The 21,840-nt window shown below is 38.4% G+C and overlaps 1 protein-coding gene across 2 annotated transcripts in view; it reads left to right on the forward strand.

Moving 5' to 3' along the window:
- LOC125229164 (nose resistant to fluoxetine protein 6-like) overlaps positions 1–21,840 on the forward strand; it is a 49,916-nt gene that overhangs the window by 16,620 nt on the left and 11,456 nt on the right. For both annotated transcript variants that reach the window (XM_048133951.1, XM_048133952.1), the window contains exons 5-8: positions 1,608–1,789; positions 11,863–12,005; positions 17,609–17,777; positions 20,234–20,427. In XM_048133951.1, coding sequence (XP_047989908.1) covers positions 1,608–1,789; positions 11,863–12,005; positions 17,609–17,777; positions 20,234–20,427 — 688 coding nt within the window. The remainder of the gene's footprint in view (positions 1–1,607; positions 1,790–11,862; positions 12,006–17,608; positions 17,778–20,233; positions 20,428–21,840) is intronic.

Consider the following 21,840-nt stretch of genomic DNA (forward strand, 5'->3'; position numbering starts at 1 on the left):
AGCTTAGGTAAACCTAAACTTGCTGATAATAACAAAACCATATCTGTTATTTAGGTACATCTTTAAAGGTAATCTACGTGTAATAAATCAATCAATCAATCAATCAAATGGCCCCAGCTCCACGCAAGACTCTGATCTAATCTGAAGACTGCGATCTGGAATACTAATATTCCTTGACGGGAAAAACATTGTTTTTAAATATTTACAGTTTAAAAAAACCGGCCAAGAGCGTGTCGGGCCACGCTAACCCTACAAGGGTTTCGTAGTTTCCCGTAATTTTTTAAAAACTGTTCAACCTATCAAGCTCAAAATAATTTTCCTAGAAAGTCTTTATAAAGTTCCACTTTTGTGATTTTTTCATATTTTTTAAACTTATGATTCAAAAGTTAGAGGGGACACACACACATTTTTTTTACTTATGAGCATTATCAAAAAAATATTTTAGTAAACCCATATTCATCTTTAAATACCTATCCATCAATATTTTTAATTTATATCAGTGTTTGACGGTGTATGATTAGTACCAATAAATGTATCTGTCTATCTATCTATCTATCCCTTAAATGCATAGTGATGTATATATGCATCATGCATTTTTGACTTTATTGACAGCATGTCAAAATTCAAATTTGAATAAATCTTTGTCAAGGTCATGCATTTAAGGGATATATCACACGTTAGGGTTGAAATGAAAAAAAAAACACACCCCACTTTACGTCTAGGGGGGTACCCTAATAAAACATTTTTTCCACTTTTTAATTTTGCACTTTGTCGGCGTGATTGATATACGTATTGATTGACACCAAATTTTAGCTTTTTGGTGCTAACGGTCACTGACATTATCCGCGGACGGACGGACGGACAGACAGACATGGCGAAACTTTAAGGTTTTTTAGTTGACTACGGAACCCTAAAAAGTATACTTAGTGAATAATAAATATTTAGCTTGACTTCCCGTCGTTGTTTCTATTGTTTTAGAGGGTATGTGTGTTAAAGACGTTACTGTTTCATGTTTGTAAAATAAGTGAAACAGTAAAGATTAAATTTCAACTAAACATGCGATGTCAATCAAAGGTTGATATAATATAGCTTATGATGACCGTTTAGTAAATTAAATATCTTGAGCTCGTTAGAATAAGAATGTGAGAAATTAAGTTACGTAGATGTGTAGATGAGAACATGCTGACATACTTGATAATTTTTTTTGGCTCATTTAACATCTCGTCACTACTTTTAAAAAAACTTGTATCTTCGTCTGTCAATGAAAAGAAAATTGTAGTAAGTATGTATGAAATGCACATAGACTTACTGCGTTTTAACTTTGAGGAACAGCGTGAGATACGAGATTTTTTTAATGTAGTGACGATCTACTGTCCATTTCTGATGACGTGAATCCTGCGGTATACGATTATCAAATGAATGGAGAAGCTCTCTGTACTTCTTGATCAAATGCAGTGTCTGTCCCGAACGGATGAGCCGATTTAGATTTAGTTTTTTTTTGTCTGAAAGCTGAGTTAGTCGGGAGTGTTCTTAGCCATGTTTCATGAAAATCGGTCCACTATGTCGCGGTTGGGGGTTTATTAAAAAAAAAACTCTTTTCTTTCCAGACAGTTTCCTCAGTTCCTTCTCCCTGTACAGTACGCTAATGAAGCTCACCGCGCCAGGCACCAACGACGAAATATCTTGCATCCACGGAGTCAGAGGGCTGGCAACCATCGCACTGCTGGTGGCCCATAAGTTTCTGCCGGTCGCTGTTACGCCGTACAACAACCGGTTGAAGATAACGGAGGTGAGCGAAATTGGAATAACAACAAGATATCCTGCATAGACGGCGTGAGAGAGCTGGCAACCATTTCACTACTGGCTGGTTGCCTAGTAGTTCCTGGCGGTTGCTGTTACGCCGCACAGCTGAGCAACCGGTTGAAGATAACTGAGGTGAGCCAAATTGGAATAACAACAAGATATCCTGCATAGACGGCGTGAGAGGGCTGGCAACCATTTCACTACTGGCTGGTTGCCTAGTAGTTCCTGGCGGTTGCTGTTACGCCGCACAGCTGAGCAACCGGTTGAAGATTACTGAGGTGAGTCAAATTGGAATAACAACGAGATATCCTGCATAAACAGCGTGAAATAGCTGGTAACCATCGCTCTACTGGTTGCCGATAAGTTTCTGCCGGTTGCTATTACGCCGTACAACAATCGGTTGAAGACGGCGTGAGAGGGCTGGCAACCATTTCACTACTGGCTGGTTGCCTAGTAGTTCCTGGCGGTTGCTGTTACGCCGCACAGCTGAGCAACCGGTTGAAGATTACTGAGGTGAGTCAAATTGGAATAACAACGAGATATCCTGCATAAACAGCGTGAAATAGCTGGTAACCATCGCTCTACTGGTTGCCGATAAGTTTCTGCCGGTTGCTATTACGCCGTACAACAATCGGTTGAAGATTACTGCGAGATGAACAAAATTCGGTTGAAAGTGCTACAAAACGGCGATAAAGAATGCACATCGGTCTTTGGAAAGAGACAATTAACATCACATAAGCAAGAAAGAGACAACGCTCTACGAAGACGAAGAACCGATGAGCAATCATTATCGCCGGGTACTGTAGGTACACCTTCTAACATATGTGTTTGCAGTGAACGTGATAATTAGATGGGTGATGCAGATGGAATGAACGTTAGAAGTAGGAGGTTGTCACTCATTTTACAGTCATGTCAACAACATTGCCGCAAAAGGATTGCAACTGTAGTTGATATCCGATCGAAGTTGTTAGCATAAAGTTCCAAGGCACAATTCGAACTTCAAAAATGTCAAATTTTAGTTTTAAATACGATTTGAATCGGATATTATCTCAGTCAAAAGTTACGTTATTGTAGACTCATCGGTTGAGTTGGCCTGTTCCTAATCTGCAGTCCTGACCTCACTCTTACTTTCAAGCGTGCTTAACCTAAAGAATTGGGTTCATTAAATCCCCGATGTCGCCTAATACGCTTGGCATGTTGCCAAGCTTGTTCTAGCGTATGACGCATCCGCGACACATTTTTAATTGCTATTCCATTGTAAACATACGGAGGAATTGTATTCTAAATATTAATTGTTATAGTTTACTGTTCATGCATACGTAATTATCTTAATGCAGAAGCAGGCGAATACCAGAACAGTTTATAGGATATTTTTTATGGTTAAAAGAACTTACCTTAAGTGAATTTCAACCAAAATTTTACGAAATATTGCATCCGAGAGATTTAATTACTATGTAGTCCGTTTTTCGACGTACTGCATCGTCACACACTTTTAGATATTAAAAAAAAGTAGAAATATTGACTATCCAGTCATTCACCCGGTCCCGATCCGGTCATCTGAACCAATCATATTCATTCGTTTTAGAGCATTATTCGTTAACCCTTTTATTCTGCAACATGGGGGCTTTTATCATTCAAGATTGTACAATGATACATAGGGTAGGGTGGGAGATTAAATCTCTCGGATGCAATATTTCGTAAAATTTTGGTTGAAATTCACTTAAGGTAAGTTCTTTTAACCATAAATTTTACTTCAATATTGCATCCTCCAGATTTAATTACTATGTAGATGTTTAGAGTCCGTTGCAGAATGAAATCCAAACTAACAATCAGCATTGATGTTTTTATTACATGATCACATACAATTAGAATCATTTTTTCATAATTATTTTGGTATTTACCTACCAAATTATTTAGGAACTGAGTATACCTCATAATGGATTTTGAACATAGTTTGGAAAAGGTACAATCAGCATAAATACCTAGCTTAGCTGTTTATTACTGCCCGAGCAAAATCGCTTTCGTCCTCGGTATTAACCAGGGGTTGATTATAAAAGCGGGCAAAACATAAAGAATTTCCCGTCCAGCCCGCTGTTCTTTTAATAATTTCTGTGGATACGCCAGACCTACTTGCCGAGGATGTCGAGGCGTGCCGAGTACTGTGGGCAGTGAAACTGCTAACATCTACTCCACTGCTACTTAAAGTCTGCTTTATCCATCGGCTAATTGTTTGCGAAGTAGCGTTGTGTATAGGTTTTTTAATTGTTAGGAACAATTTGCTCGAATTTTTATTTGTTCTAAGGACACGAGTTCTTTCTATATAGCAGGACAATGCCAAAGACGGGCAAATAGACGTTTTTTCTTTGAAAAAAGGAAGTATTAGTCTTGGATTCTTCCTGTTTGGCGCTGAAGTTTTAATAATGTCACTAATATGAATAACAATTCGTGATTCTTCCACGTGAATATCTGCAACATCAATCAGCGATAACGTCTGCACACGTTGTCCTGTAGACAACGCGAGAAGAGTTACCAATTTCTTTGTCAAATTTTCTATAGATACCGAATCATTCGGAATTATACCGGACAGGTAATCCAAGACTAAATTAGGATCCCATATAGAATTATATTTGGGAAAGCATGGCTTACTTCTAAAAACCCCTTTTAAAAACCTCGAAATGCAATCATTATTGACTCGATCTTTTCCCATAATTAAGGATAAGCTAGACCGAAAGGAATTTAACGTGCCATAGCTAGCATTATCATTAAACTTTTGTGTCAGAAATCTCAAAATATCAGCAATTGAGCCATTATACACATCGATGTTATTAATCTGACAAAAGGTAAACCATTGTTTTAAAGCAACGTTATACTGATTAAGAGTATTCTTTGATAAGGATCGTAACATTATATCTATACATTCATCCGGTATGCCGCGCTTCAAGTAGGCTTGCCGGATAACACTGCACACGCCAGGGTAAGGTTGCGCCAGAGGGGTGGCACTCTCTGGAAGGAGACAGTAAAAGATTCCTATTAGGTTTAAGGTACAAAATCTCTGAATTTGCTAAAGACAGAAATAAGGGAAACCAGGGTTGTCCAGGCCAATCTGGGACAACCATAATACCCGTTGCCCTATCATCTATTATTTTTCTCAAACATTTAAGTATGAGCGCAAATGGAGGGAAAGCATAAAAATAGTAATTACGCCATGAAAAGGTAAAGGCGTCAATTTCATAGGCACCCGGGTCTGGTTTCCAGGACACATATTTTTTACATTTTTTGTTTAGACGAGAGGCGAATAGGTCTATATTCGGCTCACCTAACTTATTAGTTATGAATCGAAAGCTTTTAGAACTCAGATCCCATTCTGTGTCAATATTGTTATGTCGAGATGCTTGGTCAGCGTCAGTATTATCGCGTGACTTAATGTAGGACGCAAAAATAAATATATTTCTCAGTTCGCACCAGTCCCATATCTCTCTGGTGATCCTATTTAAATGGGGGTATTGTATACCACCCATTCTATTGATATAGGATATGGCGGTCGTATTATCAATTCTAAGTAACACATTAATGCCCTGAGAATGTTTACAAAATGCCTGTAAGCCTAAAAAGGCTGCCAAAAGTTCAAGAAAATTAATATGATTTTGAACTTCATCGGCCGACCAGTGCCCCCTAGTTACTACACCGTTGCACGCAGCTCCCCAGCCAGTGAGAGATGAGTCGGTAAATATTTCAAACTCATAATTTCCCTTTTGAATATTATTTTTAGCTTTAGTCTTAATATTCGACCACCACATGAAGTCATCATTTAAATGCGCTTTAAGGGTCATTTTTGAGTCATAATTCTCGTTAGAATTTTTTAGGGCTAAAAACTTTTCTCGCTCAAAAAGCTTAGTGTGCGCCCAACCATACGCCACTGCAGGGCAAGCGGCTGTTAGCGTACCTATGAACTTGGCAAATTCACGGATACTTGTACAAGTTTTACTCTGCATACTTTTTGTCATTTCAGACAGTTTTCTTATTTTTTCAAATGGCAATTGTAATTGCATAGTTTGTGTATTTATTTCTAGTCCTAAAAATTTACAGAGTTGAGAAGGAATAAGACTACTTTTTTCAGTATTGATTACAAAACCTAACTTTTCTAAGTTTTTTATTAAAATTTCTACCGTGTATTTGCAATCTTCATAGGTATTTCCTATACACAGGATATCATCAAGGTAAGCTACTAATGTGTGCCCCTGACCTCTTAATAGTGACAAAAGTGGTTTTAGTAACTTTGTAAAAACAAAGGGGGCACAGGTCAGTCCATTCGGCAAACAAGTAAACTCAAAGAGATTGTCATCATATCTGAATCTTAAAAGCTTTCTATTCGAAGGGTGAATAGGGACCAAAAAGTAGGCATCTTGCAAATCGATAGTAGCCATGTAGTTATTTTTCGATACCAACTTAACAGCGGTACGAATATCTTCCATTTTGAAATGGTGTGAATCAACCGACTTATTTAAGGTTTTTAGATTCAATATGAACCTAAATCCACCATTAGTTTTAGGTGTTAAAAATATAGGTGAAACAAACTGACCAGGGACATCTTCACTACATTGCGTAATAGCTCCAAAATTGACTAGTTTGGCTATCGCAGTATCCATCTCTCTTTTTGAAAAGGGAGGGTTGTTAGGTTCAGTATATTGTGTAATTGATTTTGCAACTGGAATCTTATAACCTTGGACAATAGATAATATTGTGGGATCATCGGTAATCGATACCCAATTATCATAATAAAATCGTATGCGACCAGCATGAGGTACCTCTAACGGCGACTCCGCTCGTTCCTGCTGGTCGAGTAGTGACGCCCGCGACGATAGTTCGTCCTCCTCGCCGATGTCGCAGAGTGCTGCTCGTGGTACCTGCCCGACGTCGCTGTCGATGTCGCCTTCGGCTTGTTCTGGCGAGGGGGAGCTCTGGCGTTTCCCGGCTGCGCTGTTTGCTTGCGATGCTGAAACGCCGGGTTGAACTGAAAGGCTTTTTTAATCTGCTGGCCCGATTTCTCGATGTCCTTAGAGCTCTTAATTGTCTCGCCAAGTTTCTCTCCGAATAGATACTCGTCTCGTTTGACAACTTTTATTGTGTTCCAAAACTTCTTATCCAGCAGCGGCACAATCAGCTTACTTCTATTGATCGACTCCTCGTAGTGAAGGTCTAACAAGATCTGGGTCACTTCCGAAATTTGCTTGATAATATCAAGTTTATTTAAATCTGATTTTATAAGTTCTTTCGTTAAATTGGCCAGACCCGCAATGCCGTGACCCAGCTGGTTCTGAGCCTTTTCTAAACGGGAATCCCGATTCTTTGCGGCGTCATTAATGACTGCAGCAACCTCTGGATTCAGCTTGGGTGCGCGAGCTAATAAAAAATTGCTCGGTATAAGCATTTTTTCTACGAGAGATTGCTTGACCTCCTTGGCCAACCCGTCCCTTAAGATTTTTCCCCAACGTTCAGAGAGCTCATTAGGAATATCTTCACCCAGCGGTTCATCTATCATTTTTGCTTCTCCCAACATATTTAAAATTTCCTGAGGGAGAGCAGATGTAGATGGTTGGTTTACATCCATCAATCGTGGTGATTGGACAGGGTCTGATCGAACCGAAGCGATCGGTTCGGCCGCTTGTACCTGAGGTACCGCTTGTACTTGCGGTACGGCGGGCGCTGGTGCCGCTGCGGCTAAACACGAGGAACCCGCTGCTGTATTTACCACTGACTGCAACTGAGGTGCCAAGCTGGGAGCACTGTCGTATAACTCATCTTCCATCAAAGCTTCTTCCTGCAGAACATAATCTTCACCCGACTCGTCATAGTTGTCTTCGGAGGCGTCGCCGCGATAAGGACTTTGTGATGAATTTGACGTCGAAGTTTCAGATCTTCGGTCCAAATCTAAAAAGATAATTTAACATTGTTACTTTCAGGATGATATCGCAGTATCACCACGTTAAGAAAGTACAATTTTTGATTCAGGGCAATATCCCGTATTACCACGTCAAGAATCAACAAATAGTCATCCCAGGGCAATATCTCGTATTACCACATCAAGGAATAACAATAATGACTGTCAGGATAACATCTCGTGTTACCACGTCAAGACAGTGCTCATCTTACGAAACATACTTACAACATCACAGTAAAATTATAAGGCGGTCATGCCACACCTAAAATAAAAAAGTTAAAATAGGGGTAGTTTTACCTTTGCGCCTATTATGCCGCAATTTCTCCTCCAAACGTCGAATCTTTCGACGAATATCCTTATCATCACGTTTGTGTTTACGTTTTCCCATGTTTCGTGCACTTTATAACATAAAACTGTAATTCACGATGAAAATAACCGGGAACGATGTTGACGATGCCGCACAAGAAAAACGAATGAATATGATTGGTTCAGATGACCGGATCGGGACCGGGTGAATGACTGGATAGTCAATATTTCTACTTTTTTTTAATATCTAAAAGTGTGTGACGATGCAGTACGTCGAAAAACGGACTACATAGTAATTAAATCTGGAGGATGCAATATTGAAGTAAAATAGTCGTCATATACAACCAGTGGCCCATTTCTCAAAGCTGAAAGTTACAAGCGGAAGTCTCTTTTTAACTTGTCATATTAGACATTGACAACCATTTCCCCTGCCCCCTGGGGCCCATTTCTCGAAGCTACAAGTTACAACTTACAAGTGGTTGTCAATGTCTAATATGACAAGTTGGCGGTAATTCTCAATCGTCTAGTCAGTGAAATTTGAATTCGGATAAATTAGAATTAAACTGAAATTCCACTGAAATCAAATGAGGCGCCAGTAATTAGAATCGCCCTTATGTCTTGAGAATGACCGTTTTATTATGCAGAAACGTCTGCGAACGATATTACATATTTTTAAATTAAATCAAATGAGTCGCCAGTAATTAGAATCGCCCTTATGTCTTGAGAATGACCGTTGGAAAGAGACTTCCTCTTCTAACTTGTAACTTTTGTAACTTTCAGTTTTGGGAAATAGGCCCCAGGAACTGACATTTTCCAGATTCAATGTGAAACACCGTTTAGTATTCATAAATATATATTTATACAAGCAAATTAATGCAAATTCTCTTTTTATTTTCAAAGAGAAAGAATAATGATTTGGTAATGGATACTTGTCATGCTCGTATCATTGATAATGAGATATTTCAGGAGCTTTTTCCCGTTTATTATATATCTCTTATTTTTTCCAACATTACCACCATTTTTGCGTTGTTTAACTGAAACCTCCCATAAAGCTTTTCTAGCATGAATGTTTTTGTTTATTTATTTATTATTTATTAAACCAACTTTTTGTGTCCAAATGTGATTCTATAAGTCGAATAGTGCGATCGTTATGTCAATATTGAATCAGACTAGACAATATTAAATATACCTTGCAAATTTGACGACTGGTCTGGCTCAGTCGGTAGTAAGGTAGTAACCCTGCCTGCTAAGCCGCGGTCCTGGGTTCGAAACCCGGTAAGGGCATTTATTTGTGTGATGAGCACAGGTATTTGTTCCTGAGTCATGGATGTTTTCTATGTATATAAGTATGTATTTATCTATTTAAGTATGTATATCGTCGCTTAGCACCCATAGTACAAGCTTTGCTTAGTTTGGGGCTAAGTTGATCTGTGTAAGGTGTCACCAATATTTATTTATTTATTAATTTTATTTACTATAAAATACGGCATTTGGCAGCGATCTATTTGTTGCCGGGTTAGGTAGTATGCTAGTTATTTAATAATTTAATTAAGTATTAGATTTAAGTGTTTTGGTTAGGGACTGAAAATCAGCGGTCTCGCTGAGTCTCATCAATTTTACTGCACAAGCTTCTGTAATTTTACTCCCTATAAGGGCATTTTCAAAATTTGGGACCCAAAATTAGCGTAAGTCGTTAACAAAAATTAACTCAATGTTGTGACGTTACAAAACTGACATCGAGTTAATTTTTGTTAACGATTTACGCTAATTTTGAGTCCAAAATTTTGAAAATGCCCATAATCATTTCGTGTTGTGTTAGTAAACATATATCATTAAATTTTAATTTATTTTAATATGAAAGTATGGTTTTTCAACGTTTAGGAACATAATTTTAGTCCTACTGTACGACACAAGTTCGGAGAAGGGGAAGTTCGAACCTAGTGGCGATAAATTAAAACACGACCGAAGTGTTTTAAATCGACACCAATTACGAATTTCCTCTTCGCACGTGTATCGTAAAACGTTTTTCAGTTCATATGACCCTTTGTCGTTTCGGCCTGACAATTAAGAAATGTAGGTACCTAGGGTAAACTCGCCTCATTCGGTGACACGCTTAATTCGGTGAAACAACCAAAAATGTCTTTCGGAATAGTGCTTCAAAGCTTGTATCACCGAATTAGGCGTGTCACCGAATGAGGCGCGTTAACCTTCCAGGTTCCCGACCTAGTGCGGAATAAAAAATATCATGTGTACTGAAAATAAATTGTTTTCCTTATTTTTTTTATTTTTTTATTATGGTTCACCAACAGTGGCAACAATAACTTAATTGTGATTGCGCCACCAATTGTAGGTGAACACAGCATGCATTAAAAAAAATCTACTCTATAAACGTTTTAATAAGATGAGCTTAGAAATCTATACTAAAACTATAATCACGATCATAATATTTATTCGTAAATAGTGCTCAATAATTGACGTTGTATTTTAATGTCATAATAAAAAAAAAAAAAAAAAAAATATTGGGGGACACCTTACACAGATCAACTTAGCCCCAAACTAAGCAAAGCTTGTACTATGGGTGCTAAGCGACGATATACATACTTAAATAGATAAATACATACTTATATACATAGAAAACATCCATGACTCAGGAACAAATATCTGTGCTCATCACACAAATAAATGCCCTTACCGGGATAATAATAATGAAATCTTATCAAAATCTATTCCATAATCTGTCAGTCTCTGAGTCTCAGTCTGGGACAAGAAAGGGTCGGAAACGAGCTTGTGCTTGACACTTAGGCTGGGAAGTTCCAAAAGTCCTAGGTTCTGAAGCAAGCCTTATTTAGGTTATACAAATATACATACATACATACATACATACATACATATAATCACGCCTGTATCCCATAAAGGGGTAGGCAGAGCACTTGAACTACCAACTAAGTTTCAGTGCCACCCTTGGCAAAAATGGGTTTAAAGAAATCCAAATTGTGACATTGCAGTGACAGGTTGCCAGCCTCTCGCATACGCCACAGTTTAACCCATATCCCACAGTCGACTTCTACGACACCCACGGGAAGAAAGGGGGTGGTGAAATTCTTAACCCGTCACCACACGGGGTGACGGGTTAAGAATTTTTATTATTAAGAATTAATTTTATTATTAAGAATTAGGTTAGGTATGTAGTTCATAATTAATATATGGGTATGTGCGTGTGCACGGGAAAACGTCCCACTTTGTCCATTGCTAATGCTATAAACCCGCTTTGTCAGTTCATTCATATAAACATACGTACAAGTAAAACTGACCTTAATGGTAACCGACAGAGTGGGACGTTTTACTAAACACACTCACATAATGTAAATGTTGAATATAACTTTTATACTAACTACGGGACGCCTTGCTGATTTAACACACTGCAAATGATTGATTAAACCATTGCTGTCACTTTTACTGCAGGATCTAATTTAAAGAGAACATTGTAGTAAACATTCGAGTAAATAAAAGATTAAAACGTAAATATTACCTTTTGTGTTTTGAATTAGCATTTATCGTTGATATCTCACATTGATTAACTGTCATAATAGTCATAAATAATATAGACAATCATAATCCCATTGACACCGATTCTGAATTGGATTTCGCTCATGAACTACCTAGGAACTTGTTATTTACATACTACTGAAAAGAAGTAAATGCCGTCAGCATCCTTGGTACAATACTTCAAGGGCATATTTTAGATTTAAGCTAGCTATTAAGTTGTTAGTCTTAATTACAATTAGCACATTGGTTTACACAAACTATTTTTCTAGGTGGTAAGCTCGCCACTATGGTCATGGTGCCGCGCTGGCTGGATATACACGGATTGCTTCCTACTGCTGAGCGGGACTTTGACTGCCCATCGTATGTCAGCCGACGGTTCAGGCGTGAAGAGGCTGTTCTCGCGATACCTAAGGTACCTACTTACACAGATTACTGTATAATGGGGTAGAGTGATATTTTCCAGTTACTAACGGTTTTTTTTAGGCTTGAAAAAAAAAAACAGTTTTTTTTCTGGATTTTTTTTTTAAATACGAAATCTCTAAATTTGCAAAGCAGTTAATACTTTACTACGGTTGTTTAAACTTAATGTTAACTATTAAACGAATTTAATCAAATAACTTTAATTTCTGGTCTTTAATTTTTTACGAAATCTGTATTTGGTAGTTATGGTTATGGTTATGGGCTCCGGTTTCCGCACTTAGCCTCAAAGATAGAGGCCATTGTGCGTGCTGTATTTGCCAGCTAGGGGTCTAGCCAGCCTAACTCCGCCCAGAAGCGCAGGATCCTCCTGGTGTCTCCATAGGCTTCTCGGAGTGACCTCGTCGTTTTGAGGATTTGAGCCCGTTGTGTGTTCACTCCCTCGCGTTCCAGGATGACGTGGGCGACCGTTTCTTCGGCCGACAGGCATCCTCGGCATAGAGGGCTGTCGGTCTTACCTATAACATGTAAATGTTTGTTAAGTGGGCAGTGTCCAGTAATGTTGCCTACGATTATTCGTAGCGATACTCTATTCAGAGTTAGTAGGCGCTTTGTTAAGCGCGCATCCGGGTGTGGCACTACTTCCCGGGAATGTCTACAGGTACTGGTGTTTGCCCATTGCTCAGCGTGTTGTGTTCTGGTTTTTTGACGCATCCATGACCTGAGTTGACCAAACGGTAAGGGAAGCATCGGGATTGGCCCAGTCGCTTTCCGGTCCGAATCTTTTCTGGCCAGCTCGTCTGCTGCGTCGTTCCCTAGAGAGCCGCTGTGCCCCTTTATCCATTGTAGCGTGACTAGGTTGTTTGACCCTATCACCTCCAATGCTCGGTGGCACTCTAGTATGAGCCCGGACTGGCTAGTTGGTAGTATCATTATTTACTGTTGGCAACACCACCGCCTCTCCATGCTGCACGCCGCATCGGGGATTCCCCAATAAAAGTTTGTATACTGAATGTTAATCGAATTAAAATGTATGTTATTGTTATTGAAACACGTTACAACTCACGAAAAACCGTTATTGTCGAATTATTTGTTCATCTGAAAAAAAAAACATATTTAGAAAAAAAAACAATGGTGCTCGGTTTTTTTTACAACTCTGAAAAAAAAAAACATTTGTTTTTTTTTCTATTTGCAACCCTAAATAAGCTCGCCTATGGTCATGGTGCCGCGCTGGCTGGATCTACACGGATTTCTTCTTACTGCTGAGCGGAACCATGACTGCCCACCCCATGTCGGCTGACGGGTCAGGAGTGACGGGGCTAGGAGATATATGAGGTACTTATATACCAAATGTTATCATCCTTACTTTTTCAATTCAATTCTATTTCAATGAAAAATTAACTTCGCTACAAAGTTTATTTAACCTTGCAACATCTTATTAGGCACATAATCTCAAATATGGGGCGGCCCTTAACTTATATTTATAGTGCCTTCTAATAATTCTCAAGTATGCTAGATATCATGCGTGGCTGAACTCAATAGTATTTACCAGACTTATTTATTATCTACTCATAATTCTCCTTGCGTTATTCCGGCATTGCCATGGCTCATGGGAGCCTGGGGTCCGCTTTGACAACTATATTTATTACCTCTACTAATAGTGCAAAAGGTACGACCAAAACTGCAATCGCAGCCGTCTCAGTATTATACTGACCCGGAAGTCAGCGCTGATCTTCCGAAAAGACAATTATTTTGTTTGTGAGACCAGTTACTAATTTATTTTCCTTGTAACCAAGCCTAAATTCAGACATGACGATCAAAACAATACATCAAAGAAACTTTATGAAACTACGGGCCAAGTTTATTTGAAATTAAATACAGCTTTGTTAAATTTCGGGACATTTTGTGTCGACTCTTACCTAAATTGGAAGCAAGAACTGGTAGTTATAGAACATCGATCCATCTGCCTGTTAGTCATACCTAGAAATCTCGGAGAAGTTATAAGTCTTGAACAAATCATAACTGATTGTTATGGAAAAAGAGTTTTGCTCGGAAAACTTATAAAAAGTAAAAAATGCGCGTTTTTCCAGTTATAAGACATGACGTTTCGAACTAGAAGTTGGATCGGCTATTATAACGAGGATGGATAAACTGTTCTTTAATAATTACTTGCTTATTATTTCTGAACTAAACGCTTCGAAGTTCGATTTTTCGCACCCGAAATTTCTCCTAAAGGAGTTTCAGATGTCAGATATATGCGAGTGCATATAAATAGACCTACTTTACTTACCTACTAGTAGTTATTTAGGTATGTAAGAAGGTCGGGTGGGTGTAAATATTTTGCGTTCCATGCCTATTGGTTTCACTTGCAACAAATACCAAATTATCGGAATTTCTGTAGAAAAATCTGATGGAAAGAACCTTATTATCAAGTATAGTCCATCTGATATTTCAAGGTTATCCTTCTGCGATAATAAGCCGCAAATTAAATTATAATAAAACTAAGTGGTACTACGAGAATATTAGTTTCACATAATTCTCCCGACCAATTGCTGTTTAGAAAAGCGCAGGCGTTTAATAAACAAAAATTTTGACGGACAATGACATCGTCCTTGGTCATATATCATACACATACCTTCACAGAATTCTTTACTCAATACCGTAAATGATACTTAGAAAAATCATATAATTTAGGGTTTTAGTAAGTTAGATACCGTTAGGGAACGCTGTTCATTTTCTATATACAATATTATTTTCCATGACGTGTACTGTATCGAGTTACGTATTAAAAACGTGGTAGCCACACTTACTTATGAATCCATACGCCCAGTGGATCTGTACAATAACTTCCACGCCAAAGTTAATTTTTATTCCCAACTCATGTCAGTTTCAGGCATGAAAAAGGACGGCGTCCGGCGCCGAAGTGAATTGGTGCTGAATTTTTGACAATGCATTTAGGTTTTATGGAGGTACTGGCGCGGAAGGCTTGATTCTATAAAAAAATAGTATACGAAAAATACATGGTCCAGTGTTTGCATCTATATTTATGTTTATTAAAAGTTTAAAAATATTTTTAGCTATACAAAAAATTAAAAAGGGAATGACAGAAACGATTTTCCGTATTTTCGGGAGAGTCCAAATGACAGAGTTGAGTGTAGGATAAGAGGGTCTCAGCATACTGACATTATCACGTCCATACGAATTTATCCACTCTGTCAAATTCATCAAATACCCTGTTTTTCAATACCAAAGTATCTAAGTACATTTTACACTCAGCCAATATAAATTTATGCGACGAAGTAGGATATGGGCGCAACGAGATTAAGTAGGCTGCCGGCCTAGTCAAATTGAAAATCGGTGACGCTAACGTGGCGATAGCAACGCAGTCTGGCTCTGTCGTGCCACTACATAAGAGCGATAGGAGATGGCTAAGATACGCTTACGAAGCGGAAGCGATTGTGACGTTGGCTAGGTACTCTGGCGTGCAGCCAACAAATGGGAATAAGGTCTAATTTAGTACCTAATTTCAATTATCCCATCTTGATCCGATACGATGTTACGAATCTTGGATACTTTAACATGGGCTTGTATGTTCGGAGTTTAAAGATAAAACAATCTTGTGAGATGCTGATGTAGGTTTATACGGTCTGGTAAAATTAAATACTGCATATGTTTTTGGTTTAATATATAAACAATACTATCTGAAATCCTTTAGGGCTCGATTTTGCCCGCAGTTCTTGGTACCGTTCCATTCTTGGAAATCTAAGTACCCCTATTATTAAGTACTTTACTAGCGATACGTCCCGGCTTTTTATGTGAAGTGGAGCGAAGCATAAAAATTAGTATAAATAAAATAAATAATATTATAGGACATTCTTACACAGATTGACTGAGTATAGCAACCTAAATATGTCATCGCGGACGTTTTCATAGACTAGGGATTGCAATCCGGTCTGATATCCAATCCGGCCGGATCCGGTCGGATTGGCCTTGAGGATTAAAAGTACCTACATAGTAACTTTTTTTGTATGTTTTCAGATATGAGAAATATGATGGTATTTTGCTTCACGATTAATAAACCAAAAGTTGAAAGCTTAGAAATCAACATTTTTACCAGGTAACAAGTAAATTTTACTAAAATAATCAGTCGCAAATCAAATTCTTTCGTTCTTTTTAAACTTTCATAGGATAACAAAATTATTTTTACTGTATTGTGTTACAGTAATACCTATAGAGCGTTTAAGATACAATTAAGAACGGACATTATAACATTACCTACATGCATTATGAGATAACTATTAAAAAAAAGATAATTATGTTTTGTGTTATTTTACAGTTAACTTTTCTCACACGAAAAAAAGAATTAAAAACTACAGTAGCTAAATTAAAGCCATCATCTTAGTATTATTTGCTATTTCTGAAACCACAATCTTACTGGATACCTTTTAAAAATGTTAATATTTAAGCTTTGAATTGTTTTTGTGATTCTTGTAGCAATGTGTCCTCATACTTCTTATATCATGCTGAAAATGTTGTTGTTCTTGTAGTCCTACGTCACCACAGAAATGCAAAGGGCCTTCTCAAGCTCGCGCCATGCCTTCCTATCTTCAGCTACCCTCGTGGCCTCGCTCCAGCTCGACCCGGTCGCTCGTAAATAGTTTATCTTCAACGGACCGCTCCCATGAGTGTACAGCCAAGGCTCCTTCCAGCGGCAGGCGATTTCCAGCCGAAAGAAATGGTTGCGTTATTTCGTTAGAGGGAACTCTTGGAATTGTGTGCTACCAATGTACTTTATGTGTCGCGATTTCCTCACTAATGGATGTTTTCTGGCATATACTCAATAGGTCTTGATTTCGGATAGTGTTTGGCCAGAAAACGCGAAGGATCGACTCGACCTCAGTGACATGTTAACGAAAAGTTTTGTCGTATGGCCCTTTGTCACACTCCACTATTCCACATTTTGCATCCAAGCAAACAATTGCACAGATTTCACTACAGATTCAAAGAAGATAAGTTTGACGCGTCACTTGAGCACATTATTTTACTTCCAAACGGCCTAGTAATGCAAAAAACGTACGTATTAAATTATTTTTTGATTGGAAATCAGACCGGACTGCAATCCCCTGTTGAGCTACGTTCAAATGTTAGCGTAAATGTTATTTTTTAGCACTATTCTAACATATTAAATTACATTACCGGATCCGGTACCGGATTCGGCGAATTTCACCGGATCCGGTAGCATGAAAAAAGCACCGGATCCGGCCGGATTACCGGATCCGCCGGACCGGATTGCAATCCCTATCATAGACCTATAAGATAGTTACAATTACGACATACATCGTTTTAGTATTGCTCATACCGTTTGGGCAGCATTTTTGCTTAAAGTTCTTAGCCAGCGGGATTTATCCGACTCGATTAGCAATTCGTCATATTTCGACTAGTTCACACTAAAGCCTCACAAATGATACACCCAAATCCTGAACAATCACTCTATTCATAGGTGAAACCTGCATGCAAATCCGTCAAATAGTTTTTGAGTTTATCGCGAACATACATACATACAGGCACAGGCAATTTATTTATTTATTTAACTTTCAGATTGACTCCTGCCCTGTTAGCCGTGGTCCTATTCTATGCATACATCTGGGACAACATCTCCACTGGTCCCATGTGGGGTACTCTGGTCACCAAAAACGCCGAGATCTGCCAGGAGGGCTGGTGGTGGAACCTTCTATATATCCAGAACTGGTTCGGTTTCGAAGACATGGTGAGGATTTTGTCAGTGTCAATGATACATGATCTAATTTTTATAACCGGTAAGGAGGTGACATAGCCTACATAGAAACAATAAAAGACCGTACCTTAATTTTGGCCAAAAATTTTCTAAATTGCCATGAATTGTGAGTGTGTTTAGTAAAACGTCCCACTTTGTCGGTTATTTAGGTACCTACTTGTATCTTTATATGAATAAAATGACAAAGCGGCTTTATAGCAATCGACGAGTGGGACGTTTTCCCGTGCAAACTCACAATTATGGACACTAAGCCTGGTATACCCGATCAAGTGACCCCGCGTGAAGTCGCCGCTGTACGCACATAAATAATGAGCACATCAAAATTATTAAAAAATAGTGCCGGTTATAAAGATTACATCCAGTATACTAGTTTGCTATTGACGCAGATTCGGATTCCTTAAGTATGTAGGTAATAAATTAAATACTTGCTTTATCAGCCCATCCATATAGCGTTACCTATTCTACGCCGAAAAAATAAACACTGAAAATTGGACTTGACGTCAGTCTTATAATATTAGACGTCAATAGTATTTTTATCCACTTGTAGGTAGGCACTTTCTAATTTTAGATACCAATTTAGCAAGGTCAGACGTCACGTTTTAATATTATTTTTGAGTCACATTTTTCATTAATAAAAATATTTTTTAGGGTTTGTCAGGGTAACTAATTCATATATTTTACATAGGTACATAAACTCGCGTATGTATTTCCTATAGGGGTAGGCAGAGCATATGAAACTGCTCAAGTTTCAGTGTCACACTTTGCTATTAAGGGAGTGAACAAAAAAAAACGAAATTGCTATATAGCAGTGACAAGTTGCTCTGTCCATCAGCCACACCGTAATGGAACCCATATCCCACTGTCGACTTCTACGACACCCATGGGAAGAAAGAGGGTGATCTCACTCTCTTAAAGGAAAGACGTTAACAATTAAGAACGAAGACCAGCGCTGACCCTCGGGTTAGCATTTTATGCTGAGTCGGGACCATTTCGTGGTAACATATATGTTTCATTTATTTTATTTGCTGTTTCTGTTTTCTTACTTGTGTATTTTGTAGTTATCACGAATAAATAATTGATTGATTGATTGAATTATTTACTCGTACTGTCGTCATAAATACGTGGTTTAAATCTTTTGGGTTATTAGCGCCAAAGATGTATATAATACATTAAAATGTAAATATCCTGCCCTGCATAATCTGATCAAATCCCTTAGAGATTTCCGTACGATGGACTTTGTACAATCATCATCCTCCTTGCGTTATCCCGGCATTGCCACGGCTCATTGGAGCCTGGGGTCCGCTTTGACAACTAATCCCAAGATTTGGCGTAGGCACTAGTTTTTACGAAAGCGACTGCCATCTGACCTTCCAACCCGAATGGTAAACTAGATCTTATTCGAATTCTTCCGGTTTCCTCACGATGTTTTCCTTCACCGAAAAGCGACTGGCAAATATCAAATGTACAATATAAAGAAAATTAGAATAGGTACCTAAATAAGGAAGTGTAAATGTAAACAGAAAACAGTAGGTCCATTTAAGAAGCTTCCCGTAAGGGTCATAATCATAAAGGCATAAAGAATAGATGACGGCCATGACATCGGTAAGTATGTATTCTTCGTGAATCATTTCATATGCACTTATCATTCCTTTGCTTCAAGTGTTGCAAATTGTGGCTTGAGAATGATGTGGCAGACATTCGCATATTTTCCTTATAAGATTTTAAATGAATAAACATCATATCAAAGCAGGGTGCTTGCGCTCTTTCGCAGTTTTCTTACATATGTGCAAGTAGCTCGATGTTATGTTAGGTCAAATTGGTATCACATTAATCAGCATATTATATTTCTGAATAAGTTTTAATGGCGGTAAACAGTAAAATATTGTACATAGATGGGCCATTGTTGTCAGCAAGTAGTGTTTACAATATTTAAGACGGGCAAATTAAGCAAATCTCAATGCAGAGCTATTTGAGCGATGGTATTTTGATCTTTGTTAACATAGGTAGGTACCTCTTTTATACTCAAACGTAACAGTCATATTTAATCTACGGCATATAAATAGGGCTATGAACTTAATCACAATGATGTGACGACCCCATCGTCACTTTCATCTAATCCAATAGCCCAGTTCATTTTAGATTCTTTCAACTCCCAAATTTAATAGTCTTTTGCACCCTGGCGGGTGCTGCCTCTGCGTGTGTCCCATGATACGGATGCGTGTGTCCCGCCCGGTGTACACCTTACATTTCATTAACGTAGTCATCACGTTGGCTTTGGCTCCACGCACGCCTCCCAAAGGTCCGGAACACCATTGTGCCATGATGGAAAAGACATTGTAATTCTCCCTTTTGCCTTATGCAAGTCCATCTATTTAATCCTAATCCATCACCCGGTATATAAACAATATATGATATATTTTTAATTCCAGTGTGCCCCTCAAACTCACCAACTGGCTCTGGACATGCAACTTACTATCGTAGGCGGTTTGATAGTCTGGCTGATGCAGATCAAGCCAAGCGTCTTCAAGTTTCTCCTGCCCACCGTTATAGGCCTGGCTGCATTCTCCAGATATTCGACCGTCATCGAACATCGCTTGACTATGCTGGCCTATCATGGCGTAAGGTAAGCAGTACAACGTTGGTTTTCTCTTAAGTACCAATAGCCTGGGGTTGCTTAGATCTGTGGGCGCATATTGCTTAGATATCGATTTTTAAGAACAGTTTTGGACGCGACAATATTTTAGGATGTGATTGACATGTTTAACAGAAATATCAAAATTGCGGGTCACAACTGGATGAGACTAGCTCAGGACCGGGATACATGGCGTACTGGACGAGAGGCCTATGCTCAGCAGTGGGCGATAAAGGGCTGACATGATGATGATGATAAACAGAAACAGAGACATTTAAAACCCAATTCTTTATAGTTTTAAAATCGGTCATCAGTGTTAACCCCATCGATCAAGGTAACCCCAGTTTACACAGTTAGTTTTGTGTCAGACAGATGGAGATCAAGACAAGATCCCACTGCCACTTTTACCATCACTTACAAAATTCGCATTAAACAGGTGGAATTAAACATTTTATTATCAATCCGCTACCAATAACCTTACGAAGGTTGAACTGGCCTGACATCACGTGTTAGATGATGTTGGCAGACAGGTCCGGACATAAATTTGCCCCCATATTAAAATGTTAAATAAGAAGAATCCGGTTATTGTACATGCCCCTACGAAACGTTAAAAATTCCCAGGTGTCCGTAAAATTTTAATACATTTACGATCAAAGATCATGTGGAAAAGTTAAAACTGGTATTTTAAATTAATTCTAATGGTTTCTCGGACTAATTTAAGTACTTGTTCACTGCATTTGATTACCATAGATCAGCGGTTCTCAAACTTATTTTCCCATGGAACCCTTTTAGAAAGCAAAATATCTGATGGAACCCTTAAATAAAAAAAAATTGTTGCAATCTTTATTTTAATATTAGGTAGCCAAAATTCACACGGAGCCCCCTGAGAGGCTTTGCGGAGCCCTAGGGATCCGCGGAGCACACTTTGAGTATGGCTGCCATAGATAATGAAAAAGTGTTAATCTTAATCTTACTTAATCCATGGAAAAATGTATGGACTTTGGATGCAAAATGAATTATAAATAGTAAGTTCCGTGGCTGTTTTATAACGAAACGCATTAAGGATTAATGAAAGTAATTATGGGGTAAGAGCCTCGTCTCGCTTGAGCCAGCACGGATAGCATGGTCGCGTGATAGACGATAAAATATCAGGCCGTCCTTATCGCACATAATATAAACACTAGAAATAAGCATAAGCTTCCAGTGCTCTTCACTCGGCTCCATAAAATTAAAAAATCATTCATGGGTAATTGTGTAAGATTTTATAACAAACTTTCTAATGCCATCACTGAACTGTCTTTTAATCGATTTAAACATTATGTAAATCATATACTGATCTCTAAAGCCTACTATAGCACACAAGACTACATGAACGATGAAACACCGTGGGATACAAGTATTGCT

This window comes from Leguminivora glycinivorella, chromosome 8 (assembly GCF_023078275.1).
Source record: "Leguminivora glycinivorella isolate SPB_JAAS2020 chromosome 8, LegGlyc_1.1, whole genome shotgun sequence".
Classification (NCBI taxonomy): domain Eukaryota; kingdom Metazoa; phylum Arthropoda; class Insecta; order Lepidoptera; family Tortricidae; genus Leguminivora; species Leguminivora glycinivorella.